General features: G+C 39.2%; 1 protein-coding gene across 6 annotated transcripts in view; it reads right to left on the bottom strand.

Annotated features, from left to right (window-relative positions):
• Rbm6 (RNA binding motif protein 6) overlaps window positions 1-23,802 on the bottom strand; it is a 122,171-nt gene that overhangs the window by 30,350 nt on the left and 68,019 nt on the right. For 5 of the 6 annotated variants that reach the window (XM_041676948.1, XM_041676950.1, XM_041676954.1 and 2 more), the window contains one exon: window positions 2,079-2,153. In XM_041676948.1, coding sequence (XP_041532882.1) covers window positions 2,079-2,153 — 75 coding nt within the window. Of the gene's footprint in view, window positions 1-2,078; window positions 2,154-3,051; window positions 3,076-23,802 lie in introns of those variants that run through there. The other variant, XM_041676952.1, reaches the window with a different exon arrangement.

Genomic DNA, 23,802 nt, shown 5'->3' with positions numbered 1-23,802 from the left:
CAATTCCCAGCAAGGACATAGAGGCTCACAACTATTTGTAATGAGATCTGGTGCCCTCTTCTGGCATACATATGTACATGCAGGCAGAACACTATGCATAATAAAAATAAATCTTAAAAAAAAAAAGTAGAACATTTGCTTAGCAAAGGTTGAGTTTTGTGTTTGGTCACTATCAATCTCTGGCTCCAGCTAGGGGAGTGAGAGCAGGAGAAGTTCTGGAACTAGATGGTACTAATGGTTGCACAATATTTTTATGGTATTTAATATGCCACTGAATTATGTATTCTTTTTGAGACAGGGTTAATTTATGATCTTCTTGCCTTAGTCTTCTACTTTGGTTTTATTTCTGTTGCTGTGACAAACACCCAGACAAAAAAACAACATAGAGGAGAAAAGTGTTTATTTTGTTTACAAATCCATGTTACAGTCCATCATTTCAAGAAGTCAAGACAGAAAGAAACTCAAGCAGCTATTCACAGTTAAAGCAAAGATAAAAAATGCACCCTTGTGTGTTATTTCCTCTCTTACACTGCTGGAGACTCCCTGCCAGCTAGGCATCATGGTGCATGCCTTCCTTTAATCCACCTCAGGAGGCAAAGGCAAATCTCTGAGTTTGAGGCCAGCCTGGTCTACAGTTAGTTCCAGGATAGCCAGAGTTGTTATGCATAGAAACCCTGTCTTTGGAAAACAAACGTAACAAACTGAGTAAGACATGGGAAGAAAGCTAGTAACAGCACTCCTCCATGGCCTCCACTTCAGCTTTTACCTGAATTTTTCCTGCCTTAAATTTCTGCTGATATCCCTTCACAGCAGACTATAACTGTAAAATGAAATTAAATTGTCTTAGTTATGGCTTCTATTGCTGTGAAGAGACACCATGACCATGACAATTCTCTCTCTCTCTCTTTTTTTAATATTTATTTATTTATTATGTATACAGCATTCCTTCCATGTATGTCTGCAGGCCAGAAGACCCCATTACAGATGGTTGTGAGCCACCATATGGTTGCTAGGGATTGAACTCAGGACCTTTGGAAGAACAGTCAGTGCTCTTAACCTCTGAGCCATCTCTCCAGCCCCCCAACTCTCTCTCTCTCTCTTTTTTTTTTTTTAATTTTTTCAAGACAGTTTCTCTATTGCTTTGAAGCCTGTCCTGGAACTAGCTCTGTAGACCAGGGTGGCCTTGAACTCACAGAGATCTGCCTGCCTCTGCCTCCAGAGTGCTGGGATTAAAGGTGTGCACCACCATCGCCCGGCTCCATGGCAATTCTTATAAAGGAAAACATTTAACTGGGGCTAGCTTACAGTTCGGAGGTTTAGTTCATTATCACCACGGTGGCTGGCATGCAGGCAGACATGAGGCTGGAGAAGGAGCTAAGAGTTCTACAACTTGATCTGTAGGCAGCAGGAAGTGAATTGTGTCCCACACTGGGCATAGCATGAGCATAGAATGGATCTTAAAGCCCACCCCTAAAATGACACACTTCTACCAACATGGCCATACCTACGCCACACCTCCTAATAATAGTCTCATTTCCTTTGGGAGTCATTATCTTTTATACCACCACATAAACACCCTTTCCTCCCTAAATTGTTTTTTGGTCAAGGTGTTTTACCACAACAAAAAAAGCAAACTAAAAGAACTGCCATATCTGGTTTGTTTTTTTTTTTTTTTTGGGGTTTGTCGAGACAGGGTTTTTCTCTGTGGCTTGGAGCCTGTCCTGGAACTAGCTCATGTAGACCAGGCTGGCCTCAAACTCACAGGCCTACCTCTGCCTCTCAAGTGCTGCTGGGATTAAAGGTGTGCACCACCACGCATACCTTGTAATTAATTTTAAAGTATTAGCAATAGAAACTGAAATTACATTTTAACTCATTGCAATAACACTTCCAATAAAAAGTATAGCTTAAAAATTTCACAGGTAGCATACCTAGAGATGGAGATGTGGAATGCTAATTTCTTTTCATTTAATGACCATTTTATTGAATGCAATGCAAGGAAACAGTTGGCTAGGTGGTAACTAGAATATTACCTTTGCAATGCTTATTATTCTAAAACAAAAGTTTTTAGTACTTACTCGTTTGCAGTACCAAAAATCTGGACTTGGTACATACTCAAGAGTGACCTCTTTATCATGTATCATTAGAGTTCCCTGTAAAAAGAAAGACAAAAGCCATTACCTAAAACCCTTAGAGTAACAGAGACAGGAAGACACAGATGGCCTTTCCAGTCTCCAAGCTGAAACATTTTACAAGAAGAATATCCACAAACTTGTGAGATGGCTGTTTTAAGCCACAGATTTGGGACAGTGTGGCAAAGTAGGGACATGGGTGGGAGAAGGTAAAACTTGTCTTCAGTCTTGGCTCCAGCAGGCTGGGGTACTTTCCTTGGGCAGGCTATGCCCAGTTACTTCTCCAGGTCTCGTAGAACACTCTCCTGAGTTCCAGCAAGTACCTATCCCTTGCTCCCAAACACTATTAAGCAAAGAGGCAAAGGTTCTCTTTCAATTACCTTCTTTTCTATGGCTAACATATCTCCTTGGAGAGGTAATAAGCTCATAACTTTGATGTCTACAGCATTTCTTTGGAATACTGGCTGTACAGCAAAAGAACCAGGAGAAAGAAGTACAACACCAAAGACAGAAAGAAAGGAGGAAGGTCAAAGTTTCACAGCAGATTATATTCTTAAAGCAGCAAACTGTGAATAGCCATAGCAGCAACACCTGTGGTGGTGGTGGTGGTGGTGGCGGCGGTGGCGGCGGCGGCAGCATCACCATTTAGATTTGGAGCCTACAGAGTGAGCCAACCCTAAGTTTGAGGAGCAACAATTGGCAAATAAGTCTGCAAAATCTGGCACAGGAACAGGTGGGACAAGAGGTCTCAACAAGTCTCTATAGAGCTTCCTTGCCTATTTTTGGACAAGTCACAAACTCTACTTCACATTAAAAAAGTTTTAATAAACACACGCCGGAAGATATATTGGAGCAGAAGGGGGAAAGGGTCTCTGCTTACTGAGAAGGGACCCTCAACCACACTGGTAAGTGAACTAACCGAAGATGCGACTCTGGAACTAGCCCCTGCGCTGTGTTCATTCTCCGCCCTCTAGGGTCCTCTGTGTCTCCTCAGACAGGGCTCTGAATTATACAAGTCATTTCCTTGTAACTGGACCTCAGTTTCTTGCTTGAATCCATACATCTGTCAAATAATGCTTTACCTCTCTGCTTTTCACACCAAAAGAGTCAAGAGAAATACATAGAATAAGATTATTGTCTTGTTAAATAAAACCAAAGAAAAACTGCCTACCTAACTGGGTCTTAGAATGTAGTTTCTGACAAACTGTTTTCAGTATTGCTCTAGAAAGCTAAAGAACAATACTAAGAAAAATTGCTAACATTTACTAAGCACTTATTCAGAGCCACAAACTGATAAGTTTATTATATTGCTTAATCCCCTAGATGATCACAATGAAGCAATACTTTTACTTTTCAGATAAGGAACCACTTTTAGAGAGGCTAGATGACCAGCTGGTGAATATCAGCATAAGATTCATTTAGGTTATAGATAAGGGCCTCTTGGCTCATTTATTCACCAATTTGTGGTTGGTATTAGGAACAGGTAATTTACCCTCAGGAGTCAATCAGGAAAGAGATCTGTATGCAGGGAGAGTCAGGGTCAAACTTCTCTGTTATGCTCTATTCATGCAGGAAAATTGGTAAATGTAATACCTTTCCAAACCAGAAGACAGTGCATCTCAAGGGAGGCAGGAGGATTATTAGTTCAAGTCAGTATGGTCTACAGAACAGTTCTAGGCCAGCCAAGGCTACATAGTTAAGACCTTGTCCCATCCAGAAGATTAATACATAAATAATAACAAACAAATAAAAACATAAAGAGGCTGGCACTACAGCTCAGTACATAAAATGCTTACCATCATGCCTGACAAACTGAGTCCAATACATAGGACCCATATGGTAGGAGAGGATCGATTCCTACAAGTTGTCCTTTGACTTCTACATGCACGCTAAGGCACACTACCCACTAATTTATTCTCATTCTCTCTCTCTCTCTCTGGCTGGCCTCGAACTCACAAAGATCTGCCTGCCTCTGGGATTAAAGGCCTGTGCTACCATACTATGCCTTGCTTTACTCTGTCTCTTCCTAGCACCCAGGAGGCAGAGGCCTGCTGGTCTACAGAGCAAGTTCCAGGATGGCCAGGGCTACACAGAGAAACCCTGCCTAGAAAAAAGCAGACAGAGACAGAGACGGGGGGGGGGGGGGGGGGGGAGAAGAGAGGGAGGAAGGAAGGGAGGGAGGGAGGGAGGGCTGGCTGGAGAGATGGCTCAGACATCTTCCACATGTCATGAGATCTGGTGCCCTCTTCGGGTGGATTCTGGAGTAGGTTCTCTTACATTTGAATCTTGCCTCTACTCCTTCAGAAAGACCAATGCCTTTTTCAGTTTTCTCATCTGTAAAGTGGGATTAACTTTCTGTTTGTTTTTTTTTCAAGATAGAATTTCACTGTATACCCCTGGCTGTCCCTGGAACTCTAAAGACCAGGCTAGGGTGGCCTCAAACTCAAAAGATCTGCTTGCCTCTGCGTCTGTCAGGATTAAGAGCATGTAACAGCACTGCCTGGCCAGGTATTAACAATTTTTAACTCACAGGATAATTGTAAAGATTATGTTAACTGGCTCATGTAAAAAGTTTATTATGGAGCCGGGTGGTGGTGGCGCACGCTTTTAATCCCAGCACTTGGGAGGCAGAGGCAGGCGGATCTCTGTGAGTTTGAGACCAGCCTGGTCTACAAGAGCTAGTTCCAGGACAGGCTCCAAAACCACAGAGAAACCCTGTCTCGGAAAAAAAAAAACAACAACAACAACAAAAAAAAAGTTTATTATGGATTAAAAAGTGAGGGCTTAATAAATGTTGATTACTTAGAACACTAAATTCTCAAAAAAGTACTTGTATCAGGTGAAACTAGATGGAGTCAAATCTCACCTAGTTTGTCAAGAAGAACATTTTATAACCCATTTCAGTCTTCTTGGAGACTAAACTTTAAAAGATAGGGTCTCTCTAATCAGTCTTGGTTAGACCCACGTTGGCCTTAAACTCAGAGATCTACCAGACTCTGCCTCTCCAGTGTTGGAACTAAAGATTATCTCACTACTCCCAGCCAGAATCTATCTCTGGTAACAATTGCTAGTCCAGCTCTTAAGAGTCCACATTAAACACCTTGCTGGCTGTTATCAGCACCAAACATGTAGCTAATACACCTTAGTAAGTTCTTGTTGCACAGACAGAGCATTAAACAGAATCATTCCCAGAAGCCCAGAATGCTTGACATACAGTGCCCCTTGAGAAAGGTATTGCTTTCAGAGTACACATCTATATACACAGAAACCAAAACATGAGGTTTGCCATTTAAACAGTGAACAATAGTCATCAGACAAAGCACTACTGTGGATTTGTATATTCTGAACTCACCACTTGGAGGTATCAGATTTAGGAATTTATAAATCAAGGAATAATTTATAATTCCCAAAAGACAAATAAGCTGTGACAGCATCTTCAGTGGATAACTTTATTACAGGAATGAACTCTTAGCCTGCGCTAGTCACGGGTCCTCATAGGTATGCCAACTTTGAGCTTATCTCATGTATTTCAAAAGTGGTTTCTCTTTTCTCTTCTTGGAGACATGGTCTTACTGTTTAGTTCTAGCTGGCCAGGAACTGAGAAGTCATCTTACCTGTCTTCTGAGTGCTGGGAATAAAGACATTTACTATTACCCAACTTAGTTTTCATTTTGCCTAAACTTCCAGAAGTTTTCAGGTCTCTACTTTCCCAGGGCTGGAATTAAAGTCATGTGCCAACCATCAAAGCTTAAAAGCAATGATTCCTTATCATCTCCTATAGCCTTTATATTTAATCTACAATGAAACTGCTAAAGATTATGAAGTGGTTTTAATAGTTTTATTTATGAGCAGTCAATTATTCTACTAAGAGCAGTCATAAGAAAAACCTAAACAAAAACAATTAGGGTTATCTATGGCTTGATTATCCAGGTATCATCAAACATGGGTAGTTCGACTATAAAGTATATGTGTGACATCTATTCAACACATCTTTCCCCAATCCTGTCAGCCCTTTTCCAGAAATCTGCCAGTGTCTCTCAGGGAGATGGATCAGTAAACTAATCGAATAACACAATAATTTTTAGTGGCTGTCTACTCTTAGTTGTGTACTCTCTACCATTTTCATATATTAAAGAAATTTATTATGTTAAAGCTCACTAAGCTAAAAAAGCAAAGGTCAGTATCCCAATTAAACATGGTAGCCTGGCTCCTAAAAAAGTGTCATGTATTTAAAACTAAAATCCAATACATAACTTTTCTACAGTGCTAAAGTTTATATTAGACTGAAAACCACTAAAACCCCCTCAAGACCAAAGTCCCCTGTCTTATTTAGGGTTGCTATTGCTGTGATGAAACACCATGACCATAAAGCAAGTTGGGGCAAGAAAGGGTTTATTCAGCTCACACTTCCATACTGTTCACCACTGGAAGAACTCGGGACAGGAACTCAAATAGGGCAGGATCCTGGAGGTAGAAGCAGATGCAGAGGCCATGGAGAGGTGCTGTTTCTTGGGTTGCTAGTATATTTTCTTATAGAACCCAGGACCGCCAGCCCAGGGATGGCACCACCCACCGTGGGCTGGGCCCTCCTCCACTGATCATTAATTGAAAAAATGCCTTAGAGCTGGGTCTCATGGAGGCATTACTTCAATTGAGGTTCCTTCCTCTCTGATGACTCTATCTTGTATCAAGCTGACACATAAAACCAGCCATTACACCCTAACTTGGCAAAATCACATGTAGATATTTCAAAGAGTTTTAATGAGAAGCTGCAAAAAAGGCATACAAACTTATGTCTGAGAATGGCAAAGCAACAACTCACTCTCTACCGCACTGATACTGAAGTGAACCCGTCTGACAGCTACTGAATACAAGCATCTATGTCCATTTTCTTTTTCACTAACTGCTCTTAGAGACAGTTCACCTGTGAGGACTTGTATTAGAGTTCAGACTCTAGATATGCCCCCACTTTCTTTCTAGTAACCAAACCTCAAGAATTCCTAAGGTACTGGGAAGTACAAACCACTGCCAATATAGGCTTAGACACAATTATACTTGATACTGAGATGATTGGTATGTACCATAAAAGACCTTTCCATTAAACATTGAAGTACACAGAGCAAGAAAAAAGTTCATAAGTAAAAGAAAATATGTAAGCTTTGTGATTGTAACTCACTGAAAAAAAATCACAACCCCTTCACTGACTTTTCTTTTTACAAATACAGAATGAGACAATGAGGTCACTGACGGCTGAGGATTACCACTGTTGACCAGAAATAGTAACCTTTATTTACAGATCACTCATTACAAAGGCACAACTATCTTCACAACTATCATCTCAACTTCACCTGATTCTCCTGAGTAGATTATAAGTAAAACCTATTCACATGGAACAGCCTATCCAAGATTACAGAGCTAGTCAGCAATATATATAGTCTGAGAGTTAGATTTTCCTTTTAACTAGGCTTTCTTAACTTTAAACTTAGTGCCAATTGCTTCATGACACTTGTTAGACCAATGAGGTCGTTTCTGATGAGAAGATAAGTAAGATAAAAATTAAAGAAATTCACAGGCAATGGACAAGGTTACTGAGACTGATATAAAAGGCTTGATTCTTTTGCTGCTACTCTTCTTTTAAGATTTTCATTGTGTATGTCTGTATATGTGAGTGCTAAGACTCAAGGAGGCTAGAGGCTAGTCCCCCTGGAACTGCAGTTATAAGTAGTTGTCAGCCATCTCATGTCTGAGTGGCAGGAACTAAATTCGGATCTCCTGCAAGAATAGCATATACTCTTAACTGGTGAGTCACTTCTCTAGCCCCTTGTTGCTGATGTAGTTTAAAGATAAGAGTTTCATTATATAATCATGTTAGCCTCAAACTTAGGATCATCTTGACTCAGATTCCTGAGAGCTATGATTACAGGCATGCACTACTATACTCATCAGACTTTTGTTTCTTGAAGCATTGTTGTTCCCCCCAAACTAGCTCTCTCAAAGTGATTGTTCTGCTCTTCAAGTTTCTACAATTACTTTAGGTGATTTGCTGTGAAGTAAATAGTTGCTATCAAGTGGTTGTTACATTGAAGCACCACAAAAGTAAAATAATAGCTATTTATTTATTGGTTCTCAAGTATCCCAGGCTCGTCTTGAACTTCTGATCCTTCTATCTTTACCTCCTTTTGTTAGTGCTATGAGTAAATGTATGAGTTATAGGCCTAGTTCCTATAAAAGTTTTTTAAAACAGACATATTGGAGTTGAGGGCATATACAGCTCAGTGGTAGATTGTCCGCCTTACAAAAGCAAGGTTAGGTTCAATTTCCAGCACTGCAAAACAAATATATGACATCTTATTGAGAATAAAAGTATACTTTTATAGACCTCTTTTGGATCTAGTAGTCAAGTCCATTCTGTGACTCCCTCATCCATGTTCCACGAAAGCAATGCAAGGATTATGCATTTATAAAACAATCAAATATTTTATTAAAGTAATTATTTCCTACTGTGGGCCAATGATCTTGTACCCTGTAAAGATTTATCAATTGCACTGTTTTAATAAAACGCTGATTGGCCAGTAGCCAGGCAGGAAGAACAGGTAGGGCACCCAGGCAGGAAGTAGAGGCAGGGCTACAAGAAATGGAGAATTCTGGGAAGAGGAAAGATTCCAGCTGCAGTCATCATCCTGACACAGAGGAAGCAAGATGAGACTGACTCACTGATAAAAAGGTACCATGGTACTTGGCTAACACGGACAAGAATTATAAGCTAATATAAGTTATATATTATAACGTATAATATAAGAGTTAAAAAGAAGCCTGAGGGGGGCTGGAGAGATGGCTCAGTGGTTAAGAGCATTGCCTGCTCTTCCAAAGGTCCTGAGTTCAATTCCCAGCAACCACATGGTGGCTCACAACCATCTGTAATGGGGTCTGGTGCCCTCTTCTGGCCTGCAGGCATACACACAGACAGAACACTGTATACATAATAAATAAATAAATAAAATATTTAAAAAAAAAAAAAAAAAAAAAAAAAAAAAAAAAAAAAAGAAGCCTGAGCTACCAGGCCAATTAGTTTTAATTAATGTAGACCTCTGTGTGTTTCTTTGGGACTGACTGGGTACAGGATTGGGAGGGACAGGAACATCTGTCAACAATTCCCAAAGGCCAAAATTAGACAAGAGCAAGGGGAACACATTTTTAATCCTAGCACTTAGAGGGCAGGTGGATCTCTAAGAGTTGAAGCCAGATTGGTCTACAAAGCAAGGTGCAGTCAAAGTAGAGCTACACAATGTGACCGCATGGGCGCACTCAGGTGTATGTGTGTGTATAATATTACAAACAAGCAAAGTATGAGGACACGTACCTGTAATACCAGCATTCAGAAGGCTGAGGTAGGAGGATCATGAGTTCAAGGCCAGCCTGTATGACATAGTAAGAGCCTGTCACAAGAGGCAAGAAATGCTCCACCACCATCTGGCTGGCCCACAGCTCCTTCAAAAACTTACTTAGTTATTTATCTGTGTATTTATATATTTGTGTATACACCTACATATGAGCGCACATGTACCACAGTTTCCATGGGGAGGTCAGAGGGATACTTTGGGAGTTGGCTCATTCTTCCGACCATATGGGTTCCAGAGATCAAATTCAGGTCATAATGGTTGCCAGTAAGTGCCTTTACACAGTGAGCCGTCTCTCACCTAGCCAAGACAGACACCTAGCAAGACAGAATCCCTTCAACCACACAAAACAACGACAAACCAAAGGTTTGACACAAATTCAATCTAGCAGGTAGATAAAGTTCCTTCACTAAAGGTATTTCATTAAGAAAAAAAAAGCTTGAAACGTGTTTAATTATGTATCTTTTTGCTTGTTTTTCAGGCAGAAGTCTCACTAGACAGTCCTCACTGGCTGGACACTCAGTTATATAAAACAGACTTGCCTTGAACACACAGGATCAACCTGCCTCAGGTCCTCATGTGTTTATGGAAAGCATCTTACCAACTGAGCTATCTCCTACAGTCTAAAAGGTATTTGTTAAGAGAAGGGCTTGGGTATATGGTTCAGTGGTGTGAAGAACTTGCCTAGCATGTGCAAGGCCCTGGGTTCAATCTCCAGTGTTTAAGAAAACGGTTTAGATAAGGTATCCTTTTGGTATGAAAACTATCAAAATTTCTAAGATAATAAATGATTATAAAGTTGAAACTTTTCAATAAAATATTATAAAAAAGAATTCGTGAAATGGAAAACTTTAAAGAATATGAAGAAGGATCTATGTATCTGGATTTTCTTTTTTTTTTTTAAGACAGGGTTTCTCAGTAGCTATGTAGCCAGTCCTGAAACTCACTCTGTAGACCAGGCTGGCCTCAAACTCATAGAGATCCGCCTACCTTTGCCTCCTGAGTGATGGGATTAAAGGCGTGCACCACAACCACCTGGCTGTATTTGGATTTTCTGACTCAGGTTCAATATTGTGTTCAGTTCCATTGAAGGACTGTGTCAAGCACCACACTCGTAATAATTAGAGGCTGGAAGTCTATAGACCAACCTGGCCTTGAACTCAGATTTGCCTTCCTCTGCCTCTTGAGGGCTGGGATTCAAGGCATATGCCACCACTGCCTGACTGAAGGTTATGCTTTATTATGGGAGGATAATAGACAAGCACATTAGTGTATTACACTATACAACTTCATTTGGATAGTGCTGCTGGAAACTGAACCCAGGGTCTAGCACATGGCAGGCATATACTTTATTATCACTAACCTATACTCCCAGATCCATTCTATAATAATTTGATGGCAAAGGAATAGAATGAAAAGAATCCTCTAATGCTGCAGGCAATGAAAGGAACCAAACACAGGAGAATCTTTATGTCAACCATGTTGACAATTCCTCAGAATGAAGTGCATGAATTGCATACAAGATGATGCTGTATAAAAATCAGAATTCAAGCATTTAATTTTGGAGAAAGGTTCATTAAGATTTAGGAAGGAAAAAAAAAGGGCTTAGGTAGGAGATGGCATTTGTAAATGTAAAAGCACTTGCCACTACACCTGATAACTTGAGTTTGATCCTTGGAAGCCAATGGGATCAAAAGAAGGGAGAAATGACTCTTGAAAGTTGTCTTCTGATTTCCATATCTATATACGGCATATGCATGTTTGTGCATGCACACAAAATTTAAAGAGACTCAGAAGTAAACAAAACTTCTACGTCCTAAAAAGTTCTTATAACTGTAGAAGGCATTTTAAGCTCTACAGTGAACCATAGCTTGGGAGAGGATTCCTGAAGAGCCAGGCTACCTGAAACTTATGCAGGAAGTTCTAGGGATGCAGCTTTTGTGAGGTCACCCATTCTGAGGTAAGTTTTAGGTCTTTGTGTTGTCCATACACCTGTTAAATCCTCATCCATACCCCTGTAAAGTAATACCAATAAATTCACTCATTTAATAAGCTAGACTTTGGCGAACTGTTACTTTGGTCTGTCAAATTCATGTGTATTCATATTTCCCAAGCAAATATCACACAACAAACGTATAAACCTGGAAGTGGTTCAGATATAAAATAATAAACCACCCTAAGACTTTTATTCTTGCTGTGATACACCTGGAGGAAACGCTAGTCTTTTTGGGATGGAGGCACACTGTCTCTGCCCTTGTTTAGGCAAATAAAATACAGAAAAGCTTAAAGCACAAAAAGTACATTCAAAGTTGTCCTAATTAGGTTTTTGTCACCTTAAACAAGTTAGAGTTGTCTTTTGGAAAGAGAAATTTCAATTGAGAAAATGTCTCCATCAGACTGACTGTAGTCCAAGTCTGTAGGGCATTTTCTTAATTAATGATAGATATGAGAAAGCCCAGACGATTGGGGCAGGCCAGCTCTGGGCAGGTGGTCTGGGGCAGCATAAGAAAGCAAGCTCAGGCCGAGTGAGTGGTGGCGGCGCAGGCCTTTAATCCCAGTACTTGGGTGGCAGAGGCAGGCATATCTTTGTGAGTTTGAGCCCATCCTGGTCTACAAGAGCTAGTTCCAGGACAGGTTCCAAAGCTATAGCGAAACACTGTCTAAAAAAAAAAGAAAGAAAGAAAGCAGGTTCACTAAAGCAGTGACCCTCCACTGAGTTCCTGCACTGGCTTCTCCTGATAGATTGTAACCCATAAGCCAAATAAACTCTTTTCTCAGCAAGTTGTTTTTGATCATGGTACTTCATAAAAAAAAAAAAAAGTGGGATTCCCCTCTGTATGCTGTGAACATGTTTTATTACCATTGGTTAATAAAAAGCTGCTTCAGCCTATGGCAGGGCAGAATAGAAGTAGGAGGGAAAACTAAACGGAATACAGGAATAAAGAAGGCAGCAGAAGTAGCTACTGAAAGAGACAGATAACAGAACCTTACGAGCAGGTCAGAGCCTCATGTCGATAGATTAATAGAAATGGGTTAAGATATAAGAGTTAGTTAATAAGAAACCTGAGCTAATAGGCCAAACAGTGTTGTAATTAATGTTTCTGTGTGATTATTTGGGTCTAGGAGGCCAGGAAATAAACGAGGAGTCTCAGTTTACATAAAACCTAATACACCACATAGCATACAGTCCTATTCTGTAACTGCTAGTGTTTGAGCCTACTAATCATGTATTTAAACAGATTCTGGGGACTGGAGAGATGGCTCAGCAGTTAAGAGCATTGCCTGCTCTTCCAAAGGTCCTGAGTCCAATTCCCGGTAACCACATGGTGGCTCACAACCATCTGTAATGAGGTCTTGGTGTCCTCTTCTGGCCTGCAGGCATACACACAGACAGAATATTGTGTACATAATAAATAAATATTTAAAAAAAAGAAAAAAAATAAACAGATTCTGACACTGATCAATGACGGTGATTATCAAACCATAAGTACATTTTTTAAAAAGATTTATTTATTTATTTATTAAGTGTACAGTTTGGTCTGCCTGCATATGTTCCTGTAGGCCAGAAAAGTGCACCAGATCTTATTACAGATGGTTGTCAGCCACCATGTGGTTGCTGGGAATTGAACTCATGACCTTTGTAAGTGCAGCCAGTGCCCTTAACCTATGAGCCATCTCTCTAACCCTGCATAAGTACATTCTTACACTGGATTCAAATTGGCAATCCTAACTCAGGTTCCTGAGTAAAGAGTTACAAGTATGCGCTACCATATCAAGTTTGCAAAATGAGTTTTTTGTTTGTTTTGGTTTTTCAAGACAGGGCTTCCCTGTGTAGTTTTGGAGGCTATCCAGGAACTAACTCTATACACTTGTTTGGCCTCAAACTCACAGAGATCCGTCTGCCTCTGCCTCCTGAGTGCTGGGATTTGGGCCACCACTGCCTGGCTGCAAAATGATTTTTATTTTAAAAAATAAAATAGCCAGGCAGTGGTGACACACTCCATTAATTCCAGGACTCGGGAGGCAGAGGCAGGCAGGTCTCTGAATTCAAGGCCAAAGTACCAGGACAGCCGGGGCTACAAAGAGAAACCCTGTATCAGAAAAAAAAAAGAGAGAGAGAGAAGAGAGGAAAAGAGAGAAAGAGAAGAGGAAGAAGAGAGGAGAAAAGAAAAGAAAAAGGGAGGGAGAGACAGAGAGAAAGAATGAATGCACTTTCAACCATGTTATCAACAACACAGGATTTCTATTTTATTGTTCAAAGTCGTTGCTTTAATGTCAGCTATTACTTTGTCTTATAAACTGATGAAAATGAAAAGGGATACATTAATGATGCTTTATGGACATCCAAGCACACCTGCTTATAACCATTTGGTCACAATTGACTCACAGGTACAGAAGATAACTGAAGCTGGTTCTCTCATTCTATCATATGGGTTCCAAGGATCAAACTCATGTCCTCAGGTTTGGTGGCAAGAACCATTTCTCCCTCAGTCATTTAGTCAGCCTTACTCCAAGAGTCTTGCTTGGTATGCACTCTGATTCCAACCTTTCTCCTCTAACCACATACATTTTTGCTAGATTTATTTTCCATATCACACTCAAATTCCCACCCACAGTTCTGTCTCTGCCTCCTGAGTGCTGGGATTAAAGGTGTGCAGCACTACCGCCCAGCTAATTTTACATATTTAAATTATAAAGTAAGGCCAGTGAGATGACTCCCACAAATTGTCCTCTGGCATTTATACTCATGTCATAGCACATATGTTTACACAATAAATAAATTTAATTTATAAAATGTAATAAATTAAAGAATAAAGTGGTTTTAATTACTGCCTTTGATATCTACAGTGGTAAACTTATGTCAGGGGGAAGTAGTAATGACTGATAGTATCCAGGCAGCAAACAAGGCTGATTTCAAAGATGACAGATTGAAGATTCACACAAAAGTATCTGAGCCTACTTATACATAAACAGGAAATAGGATAAAACTACATGACCAGAAAAAAATGTGACAAGTGATGGATTCTTAGACTAGAAAACTGCATTGTGGCTAAAATAAAAACAGCATACTGCAACTACATTACACAATGAATTTTAGAAAAATGATAAAAGCTGAACATGGTGGTACAGACCTGTAATCCCAGGAGCAGGAGCCAGTAACAGGAAGACATAGTGAATACCAGGCCAGCCAAAGCTATGTAGTTAAGATCTTGACTTAAAAAACAAACAAACATGGGACCTGTAAGTAGCTAAAGGCATCTGCCAACAGCTGAGTACAAGGACTAGAACCTATGTGCTAGAAAAAGAAGACCTCCACATGCAGTTATGGCACACATACTCCACCCTAAACATGGGAAGGGGCAGGGGATAAAGGGGAATAAAAATTAAGACCAAAAAACAGGGCTGGGGAGATGCTCAGTTCGTACAGTGCTTGCTGGACATATGTGAAGATTAAAGTCCAGGACAAACAGGATGTGAAGTGGACTGGAGACAACTCAAGGTGTACAGGACTGCGAACAATCTGCCTCAAAAAAGCCTTAGAACAGTTGGTACAAGAGCAACTACATGCTCAGCAGCATACTGACGAATCAACCAGCTCTTGGAATCCTCCTGTATTTGCTGTTGGAAAGAAATCTGGAAAATGGAGACTGGTAACAAATCTAAATAAATAAGGTGATTCAACCAATGGGCCCTCTACAATCTGGAATTCCTTTGCCTTCCCTATTGCGTAAAGGATGGCCTCTTACAGTTATTGATTTAAAAGACTGTTTCTTTACTATACCTTTACAAGAAAAGGACAGAGAAAAATTTACCTTAACAGTGTCTATTTATAATAATTCTAATGATCTAATGGGAGCTCACCAAATCCAGCTGGACTAGGACTGAACAACTATGTGAGCAAACCGGACTCTCTGAATGTGGCTGCCAATGGGGGCGGACTGTGAAGCCATCGATAATAGCACTGGGACCTGTTTCTACTGCATGTGCTGGCTTTTTGGGATGTATACCTTCCTAGGCCTGGATGGAAGGGGGAGGACCTTGGACTTCCCACAGGGCAGGATACCCTGCCCTCTCTTAAGGAGGAGACGAAGTGTAAATTTTTGAATGGACAAAAAAAAAAAAAAAAAAAAACAGAACTTTGGATTACCTGTAATGGTCTAACAAGGTGAGAGTTATAAACAAACCCTGAAGCAGTTCACTAGAGGGCAGCAAGTACAAACCATATTTAACTTTGCCCTCAGAAAAAGATTGATGGTATGCCAAAAATAAATATTACAAACATGACTTGTTAAATGTAATTAAAATTAATTTAACGATGTGAATAAATGTATGCAAAATGTTGAAAAAATAATTCTCAGCCTTCAAAAAGATATCAATGGAAGGTTCTCTGATAGACAATGTTAAATAGCCCCACCCTGTGACAATATTTTGTGAGTCAGCCATTGGAAATGATATATATGCGATTTTCTGAATCTATACTTTATCATTACATGGACAACATTTTGCTATCTAATTAAAATGTAGATACTTTAGAAAGAATGCTCAAACAAGTAAAGAAAGTTTTGCCTCGTTGGTGAGTACAAATTGCTCCTGAAAAAATACTAAGAAGATTCTATTAATTATCTAGGTTATACAATAAGTTTACAGAAAATTAGAACACAAAAAGTACAAATTCGAAGAGATCAATTGCAAAACTCTTGATGACTTCTAAGGATTGCTAGGAGACATTTCTAAGGTGTGACCCACTACTGGGATAAAACATGATCAAATAGTTCATTTAAACAAAACTTTAGATGGTGACAAAAACTTAAATAGTACCAGGGAATTATCAGCTGAAGCTGAAAGAGAATTGACATTGACTGAAGAGAAATTACAGAAGGCACATGTGGATCATGTGAATCAGAATCTTAACTGCATTCTGGTCATATTACCCTCCAAATATTCTTTTGTTTTTTGTTTGTTTCTTGGGGGGACAGGGTTTCTCTGTAGCTTTGGAGCCTGTCCTGGAACTAGCTTTTATAGAACATGATCTGCCTGCCTCTGCCACATGCTGGGATTAAAGGTGTGCGCCACCACACAGAGTCTTAAATCCTTCGAAGGGCTAGGAAGCAGTGGGATCCAGACCTCAAAACAACAAGAACAACAAGGAGTGCTTGTTTCAACCCATAGGACCCAAGTTCAGGATGCAGTGGTCAAATCAGGTGGGTCACAGCTACCTTTAACTACAGCTCCAGTGTATCCAGAATCCTCTCCCAGCTTACTCAGGTACCTGCACACATGCAGCATGCACAAACATATACAATTCTACATTTAAAAAAAATCTTTAAAAATAAAAACTATATGGTGTTAAAACTTATTTTTTAGAGAAATGGTTTCTCTGTGTTAACAGCCCTGGCTTTTGGAATTTATTTTGTAGACTAGCCTAGTCTCAAACTCAGAGATCCCCTTGCCTCTGCCAACCAAGTGCTGGGACTAACGGTGTGTGCCACAATGCCGGGGTTGTGTTAAAATCTAAGGATGGCTTTAAAAAATAATGACAAGGAGGAGCAGGTGTAGTTTCTACATAAGAAGCAGTGCTCTGGTTAAAGACCTTGGAATTAGTTAAATGAGGTATAGAAGTAAAAATACATTATAGTATTTTTTAGGTATATAATACACCAAAATGAAAAAAAAATAGCTATGGAAATGTTCTTCACATTTGTGCACTTGCAATATTTTATTCAGATTCTTCACAAAGAGTCATTCTAGGTAAAGCAATTATTTTTTCATGAGCATGATGAGTTAATTACGTGTTAATCTAGCAATTTTATAAAAAACATAATATTTAAATGCCAACAAAGTTGCTTAAAATACACTAGCTATTTTGGTGTGCTATTAGATGCATGTATATGTGTGCGTACATGTGTGTGGAAGGCAGAGGCTGATGTCAGGTGTCCTCTTAGGGCCCTCATCTTACTTTTTAGAGACATGGTCTCACTGAACAAATTCTTACCTGTTAGGCTAGATTGACTGGCTAGCAAATCCCTGGGATCCTCCTGTTTTCAGCTCTCCAACACTGAAATTATAGTTGCTGGTCCTACACTTGACTTTCTATATTAGCACTCAGGATCTAAACACAAATTAAGCTTTCATGGCAGGCACTTTACAGACCCTTCTCCCCATCTCAAAAAAGATGACTTTCTGGATCTATGAATAATATCATTGTAGAAAATTCACCCTAAGCATCAAGTTCCTTTTGGCTTAAAATTATAATAGTCATTTTTTTATAACAGTATATATATATATATATATATTATATCTAGTTTATAGTTGTTCCCCTTATGGACTGTCTCAATTCCTAGTTTGAGGGGGGCTTTATCACTGTGAGAGGGTAGGCCCCAGTACTGCCTCCTTTAGCATATCCTTCTATTATCTGACTTTTTTTTAACTTTATTTTATGTGGATTAGTGTGAAGGTATCAGATCCCCAGAAACTGGAGTTATAGGTAGTTGTTAGCTGTCATGTCGGTGCTGGGAATTGAACCTGGGTCCTCTGGAAGAACAGCCAAGTGCTCTTAGCCCCTGAGCCATCTCTCCAGTCCCTATTAGCTGATTTTTATACTCAAAACAAGCACAGATTATCATTAAAGACTAATATAGCTCCAGTGGTTTTTGGCTCAAATACGTAATGCCTAGAAAATCCAAAAACAGCAAAGACTTTTATAAGAACACAAAAGAAACAAAAATAAACAAAGGATTCAGACACAAATTATTGTGAAACCCCACCTCACAGTCCATTAATATATTTATCACATATATATCTACTTAAACATTAGATAGGGTAACCAGGCAATGTTAGTACACAACTTTGATCCTAGGACTAAGGAGGCAGAAGCAGGCAGATCTTTGTAAGTTCAACTCTAGCCTGAACTACAGAGTGAGTTCTAAGACATCTAGGGCTGTTACAGAGAGAAACCTTGCCCATAACCCCTTCACTCCCCCAAAAATATTAGTGTTAGAAATATTATTTTCAGGTGTGTGACTTTTGTTTATGCTGTATTTTAATTTATTTTTTTGTGGAGCTATATATTTTTCTCTGCTCTCTTCTTTCCTCTCCCCTCCCAATGGTCCCCGTGCACCCAATTTACGCAGGAGATTTTGTCTTTCTCTACCTTCCATGTAGTTTAGATACGTGTATGTCTCTCTTAGGTCCTTACTGTTGTCTAGGTTCTCTGGGATTGTGAATTGTAGGCTGGATTTTCTTTGCTTTATGTCTAAAAGCCACTTATGAATGAGTACATATTATAATTGTCTTTCTGAGTCTGGGTTACCTCACTCAATATGATTCCATCCATCTGCCGGCAAATTTCAAGATGTCATTGTTTTTTTTTTTCTGCTTCATTGTATAAATGTACCACATTTTCCTTATCCATTCTTTGGTCAAGGGACATTTAGGTTGTTTCCAGGTTCTGGCTATGACAAACAATGGTGTCGTGAAGCAGATACTGTTGTCTAAAACACCCGAGGGTCCTAATAAAGAGATGAATGGCCAATAGCGAGGCAGGAGCAAAGATAGGCAGACAGTAAAAATTGAAGGAGACATCTGAGAGGAGGAGAACAAAGAACAAGAAAACAAGAAGAGGAGGGCATCAAAGGTCAGTCACCCAGCTACACAGCAAGTCAAAAAGAAAAAGAAGCAAAGAAAGGTATATAAAAATAGAGAAAGATAAACGTCCAGAGGCAAAAGGTAGTCAAGATAATTTAAGAAAAGCTGGCAAGAAACAAGCCAAGATATTATAACAAGGCTGGGTATTCATAACTAAGAATAAGTCTACGTGTGTGATTTATTTGGGAGCTAGGTGGCAGGCCCTCCTAAAAAAAGCCAAAAGAGGAAAAACAACACAACATATTAAAAGTAAAATCATAAATTCATCAATTTTTTAAAGATGTATTTATTTATTATGTATAAATGTTCTGTCTACATGTATGTCTACACACCAGAAGAGGGCACCAGATCTCTTATAGATGGTTGTGAGCTAGAAATTGAACTCAGGACCTCTGGAAGAACAGTCAGTAGGAGGAGGGCTTCTAGAGCCTCAAAAATGGGAGCCAAATACAGCTTCTTCGGAACCATAGTTTTTTTTCAGATAGGCTCTGTTTGCCGGTTGTAAGCTGAAGTGCAGCTCCTTTAAAAAATGGCTTCCTGGCTCATAATGGCAGCATGAATGGCTCTGGCTCTTTTGGGATGTCCTGCTAAAGAGCACTTAGGGTTTGTGAGCAGCATGCTACAAGCTGCTTAATGACAACATAGACCTGCTGTTGCATCTCTGGAAACGGGATGGTCAACACGGCTCATACCTCCTGGGTACATCCTGCTTAGCATTAAAAAAAAAAAAAGCGCTCCTCATTAGAAAATTATTACAGATGCGCAATACATAGGCTTAGGAGAGGAAAAAGAGTATAGACAGTTATAAAAAGAAATAGTTTTAAAAACTAAAAGTCTTTAAAGAGACAGTAAAAGTAATTTTAAAAGCCACATAAAGATGGAAAATACATCCATCTGGATTATGTATATTACTGTGTTTTCTTTGAATTTTTTGACTATTAATGAATGATCTAACTGCAGAGAGACATTTGTGGGTGTTCCTCAGCTAAACAACAAAAGTATTCTGACTTCAAAATTTGATTCTAAGAATATGTTACTTTTGAAAAGAGGTTCTACTTTTGTTTCCACAGAAGACAACTTAGGGATTCCTTTTAGACTAATGTCGTTTGATGGGACAAGACCTCCCTGAAAGGTCTCTGTCAACCCTGCTGGTTGTGGAGGCACACGCTGGCAGGATTTGCTGAAGGAGGCAGAGGCAGGAGGATCATGAGTTCGAGGCTATGAATTAAAACTTAAAAAAAAAAAAACACTTTGCCCAACAAACAGCAAGAAGCATTTGGAGAAAACTTCACACAAATTTCCAAAATTATTGTTTCTAAATGTTTGTTTTTATTTAAAAGAGGTTGGGTATAAATGGCTAAATAGTCACAATCTATTTCTTAAAAAAAAAGGGGGGGGAGATATGATATAGAGATGAATACTTTGCTTTGGCATGGATCTTGATCTACTAATACAAATCTAAGGTCAATTTTGTTAAAACTGTCTATAAGTATTTCTGCTCTTGTTTAAGGTATTATGTTTATATAGCTCACTTAAAACTAATGTATAATTAAAAATTACAGATTAATAGTCATTTATAATAGTCAAACCTGTAGTCATGTTAGGTTTTCTAGATGTACAGAGATATATTTCAGATGAATAGGTAGTCTTCAAGCCTTTTAAAGACCTACAGAATGTGGCATATAAGACTTTTCTCAATGCTGAGACATGTCTGCTTCTTTTTTTTTAAAAGATATATTTATGATTTATTTAACTTTATTTTATGTGCATTCATGTGAAGGTGTCAGATCCCCTGAAACTGGATTTATAGACAGTTCTGTGCTGCTATGTGGGTGCTAGGAATTGAACCCAGGTGCTCCGGTAGAGCAACCAGTGCTCTTAACCGCTGAGCCATCTCTCCAGCCCCCGACATGTCTGCTTCTTGCAGCACCAATTACTTCAGAGAGATTGATGGGTATTGAAGAAACTCGTTATAAAATTTGCCTTCAACATAACAAGGTTAGCCATTTGGGTAAGAAACTGCTCTTGCCTGAACTGCTTGATGGTATGCTGTATGAATTGGACATGCAGGATCCACAAAACAAAAACAAACTGCTGAACTTGCCTAAAGAAGGTGAGACAGCCCTTCAGTGTTCTTCATGAAAGAGTCTATCAGAAATTGTGCAGGACACAGAAGAAAGCAATTGACTAACTGCCATTACAAGGCAGAACAGATCCTCAAAGGTCCTGTTTCACTGAAAAATCTACCCGATATTATGGGCCTATAGGCTGAAGATGGATGCCGCAATGTTGCAAAAGAACTTTGGATGGCTGTCCAGTCAGCAAGATGTCTCTGTCAATTCTAGAGTTTTGGAAGTTGATTACAATTTACTTCCTGTTTACTTAGGTAACATTATATCCTTCTGGGGTCTTGGAAGGAGTTGAAGACAGATAGTTACAGTTTTCCTCAGTTGTGATAAAAGATAAATATGAAACTTTCCAGAAACAAATAGTCTAAATATTGTAAGTGTAATTCTTGCTTGATACCTGCTTTGGTACATGTAATTTTACTATGTTAAAGTTATAACTTCCCCTTTTATTTAGATAGAAAGGGGGAGATAATGCGGGATTCCCTTTTGTATGCTATGAGTTTGTTTTATTATCATTGGTTAATAAAGAACTTGCTTTGGCCTATGGTAGGGCAGAATAGATCTAGGCGGAAAAACTAAACTCAATGCTGGGGGAAAAAAGGCTGAGTCAGTGAGAAGCCATGGAGCTGCCAAAAGAGAAAGACTCAAGCAGTCAGCTGGAACCTTGCCATTAGGCCGCAAGCCTCATGGTAAAATACAAAACAATGGAAAAGGTTTAACCAAAGATATAAGAGCTAGCTAGAAATATGTTTAAATGATTGGCCAAGTAATGATTTAAATAATGTATCTTCAGTATGATTATTTGGGGGGGGTGTCTAAGTGGTCAGAAACGAATGAGCAGCCTCTGACAACAAAAATCAGACATAAAACTGAAAAAAATCCAAATGAAATTTACTCTAGGCAAGCAATACAGTTCAATAACTCAGTTGAAATAATGTAGAAGAATATCAATAAGCTAAGGAAAAATCAAGCAACCAGCTAGCATTCATGATTAAGAATAATGGAAACCTCTCCAATTTGATGAATATCTACAAGTAACTTCTAGCTCATATTATCTTTACTGGTGACAAGCAATGCTTTCCCACCGATCAAACAACAGGAAGGGGATTAACCCTCCAAAAGTAGATCTTCAACATTGTACTTGGAAATCCAACATGACCAAAAATAAAACAAATTATTCAGATTGATAAGACACATAACCGTCTTTGAAACATCCAAATAAAGATTATGGATAAAGCTCAGTGGTAGAATACCTGCCTAACACCCCATAAAAACTGGGTTCAATGTCTAGCATAGTAAAGGGCACTCTCCTCCCAAAAGGTAGCACACCCTGGTGTGTTTGTGTGTGTATACACACACATATGTACCTGTTCCAATTCCTGCAGTCAGGAGACAGAATCAGGTGGAGCTCTGTGATTTTGAGGCCAACCTAGTCTACAGAGTGAGTTCTAGGTCAGAAAGAGACTGCCAGCTCTGACAGGACTTAAAAGAAGTGGGGCTTAGTTTATGAGAATTAATCCCAGGAGGCTTTCCCTTCATGAATGAGCTGTTCTCCTGAAGTGAGCTGAGTCTCAAGAACAGATAGTTTCTGAGAACAGATAAGGCTACAATTCCTGTTTGACTCTTTTGTGTAGATCTCTGTTGTCCTTTCTTTTTCTGTAAGCTTTTAAGCCTTTAAAACATATTTTTAAAAAATATTTTAAACTATTTATTGTGCACATATGTATTTTATGGAATATTCTTTTTGTACACTGTGAAGATGTGTTGCTCTCATTGGTTTAATAAAAAGCTAAATATAAGAGGTTAGGAGGGGCTTGTAGACAGGAAAAAAAGCGCTAGAATGAAGGGTAGAGTTGCCAGGACATTCAGGGAGAAGATGAATATGCCATGCTGAAAAAGGCACCACTGTTGCAAAGAGGCCATTAGCTTTTTTCTTCGCTGCTTAGTCCCGAAATAATCACAAAAACTATATTATTTAAAACACGGCTTGGCCCTAGCTTCTTATTGGCTAACTCTTACATCTTAATTTAACCCATCTCCATTAATCTATGCTTCATCATGAGGTCATGGCCTATCAGCAAAGTTTTAGCTTGTCTGTCTCCAGTGGAGGTTCCATGGTTTGTCTCTGACTCCACCTCCTTTCTCCCAGCATTCAGTTTAGTTTTCTCCACCTAGCTCTGTTCCCGTATAGCTCTCTATAGGCCCAAAGCAGTTCCTTTATTAACCAATAATATTCACAGCATACTGAGGGGAATGCCATTATCACCTCCCCTTTTCTGTTTAAATGAAAAGGAAGGCTTTATCTACAACGTAGTAAAATTACATAACAAAACAGGTATCAAGTAAGAACTAGTTACAATATTTTTATCTACTTTATCTTTTATCATAACTGAGGAAAAGTGTAACTATCAATTCTTTAACTCTACCAAAGACTCCAGAAGGGTATAATATTATCTAAGTAAACTGGAAGAGCATTGTAAGCAACTTCCAAAACTCGAG

This window comes from Microtus oregoni, unplaced genomic scaffold (genome assembly GCF_018167655.1).
Source record: "Microtus oregoni isolate MIOR12 unplaced genomic scaffold, Mior012 000028F_ref0000031, whole genome shotgun sequence".
In the NCBI taxonomy this organism is placed as follows: domain Eukaryota; kingdom Metazoa; phylum Chordata; class Mammalia; order Rodentia; family Cricetidae; genus Microtus; species Microtus oregoni.
Note: the sequence above shows the minus strand (reverse complement) of the source record. Positions and strands in the feature narration are given on the sequence as shown.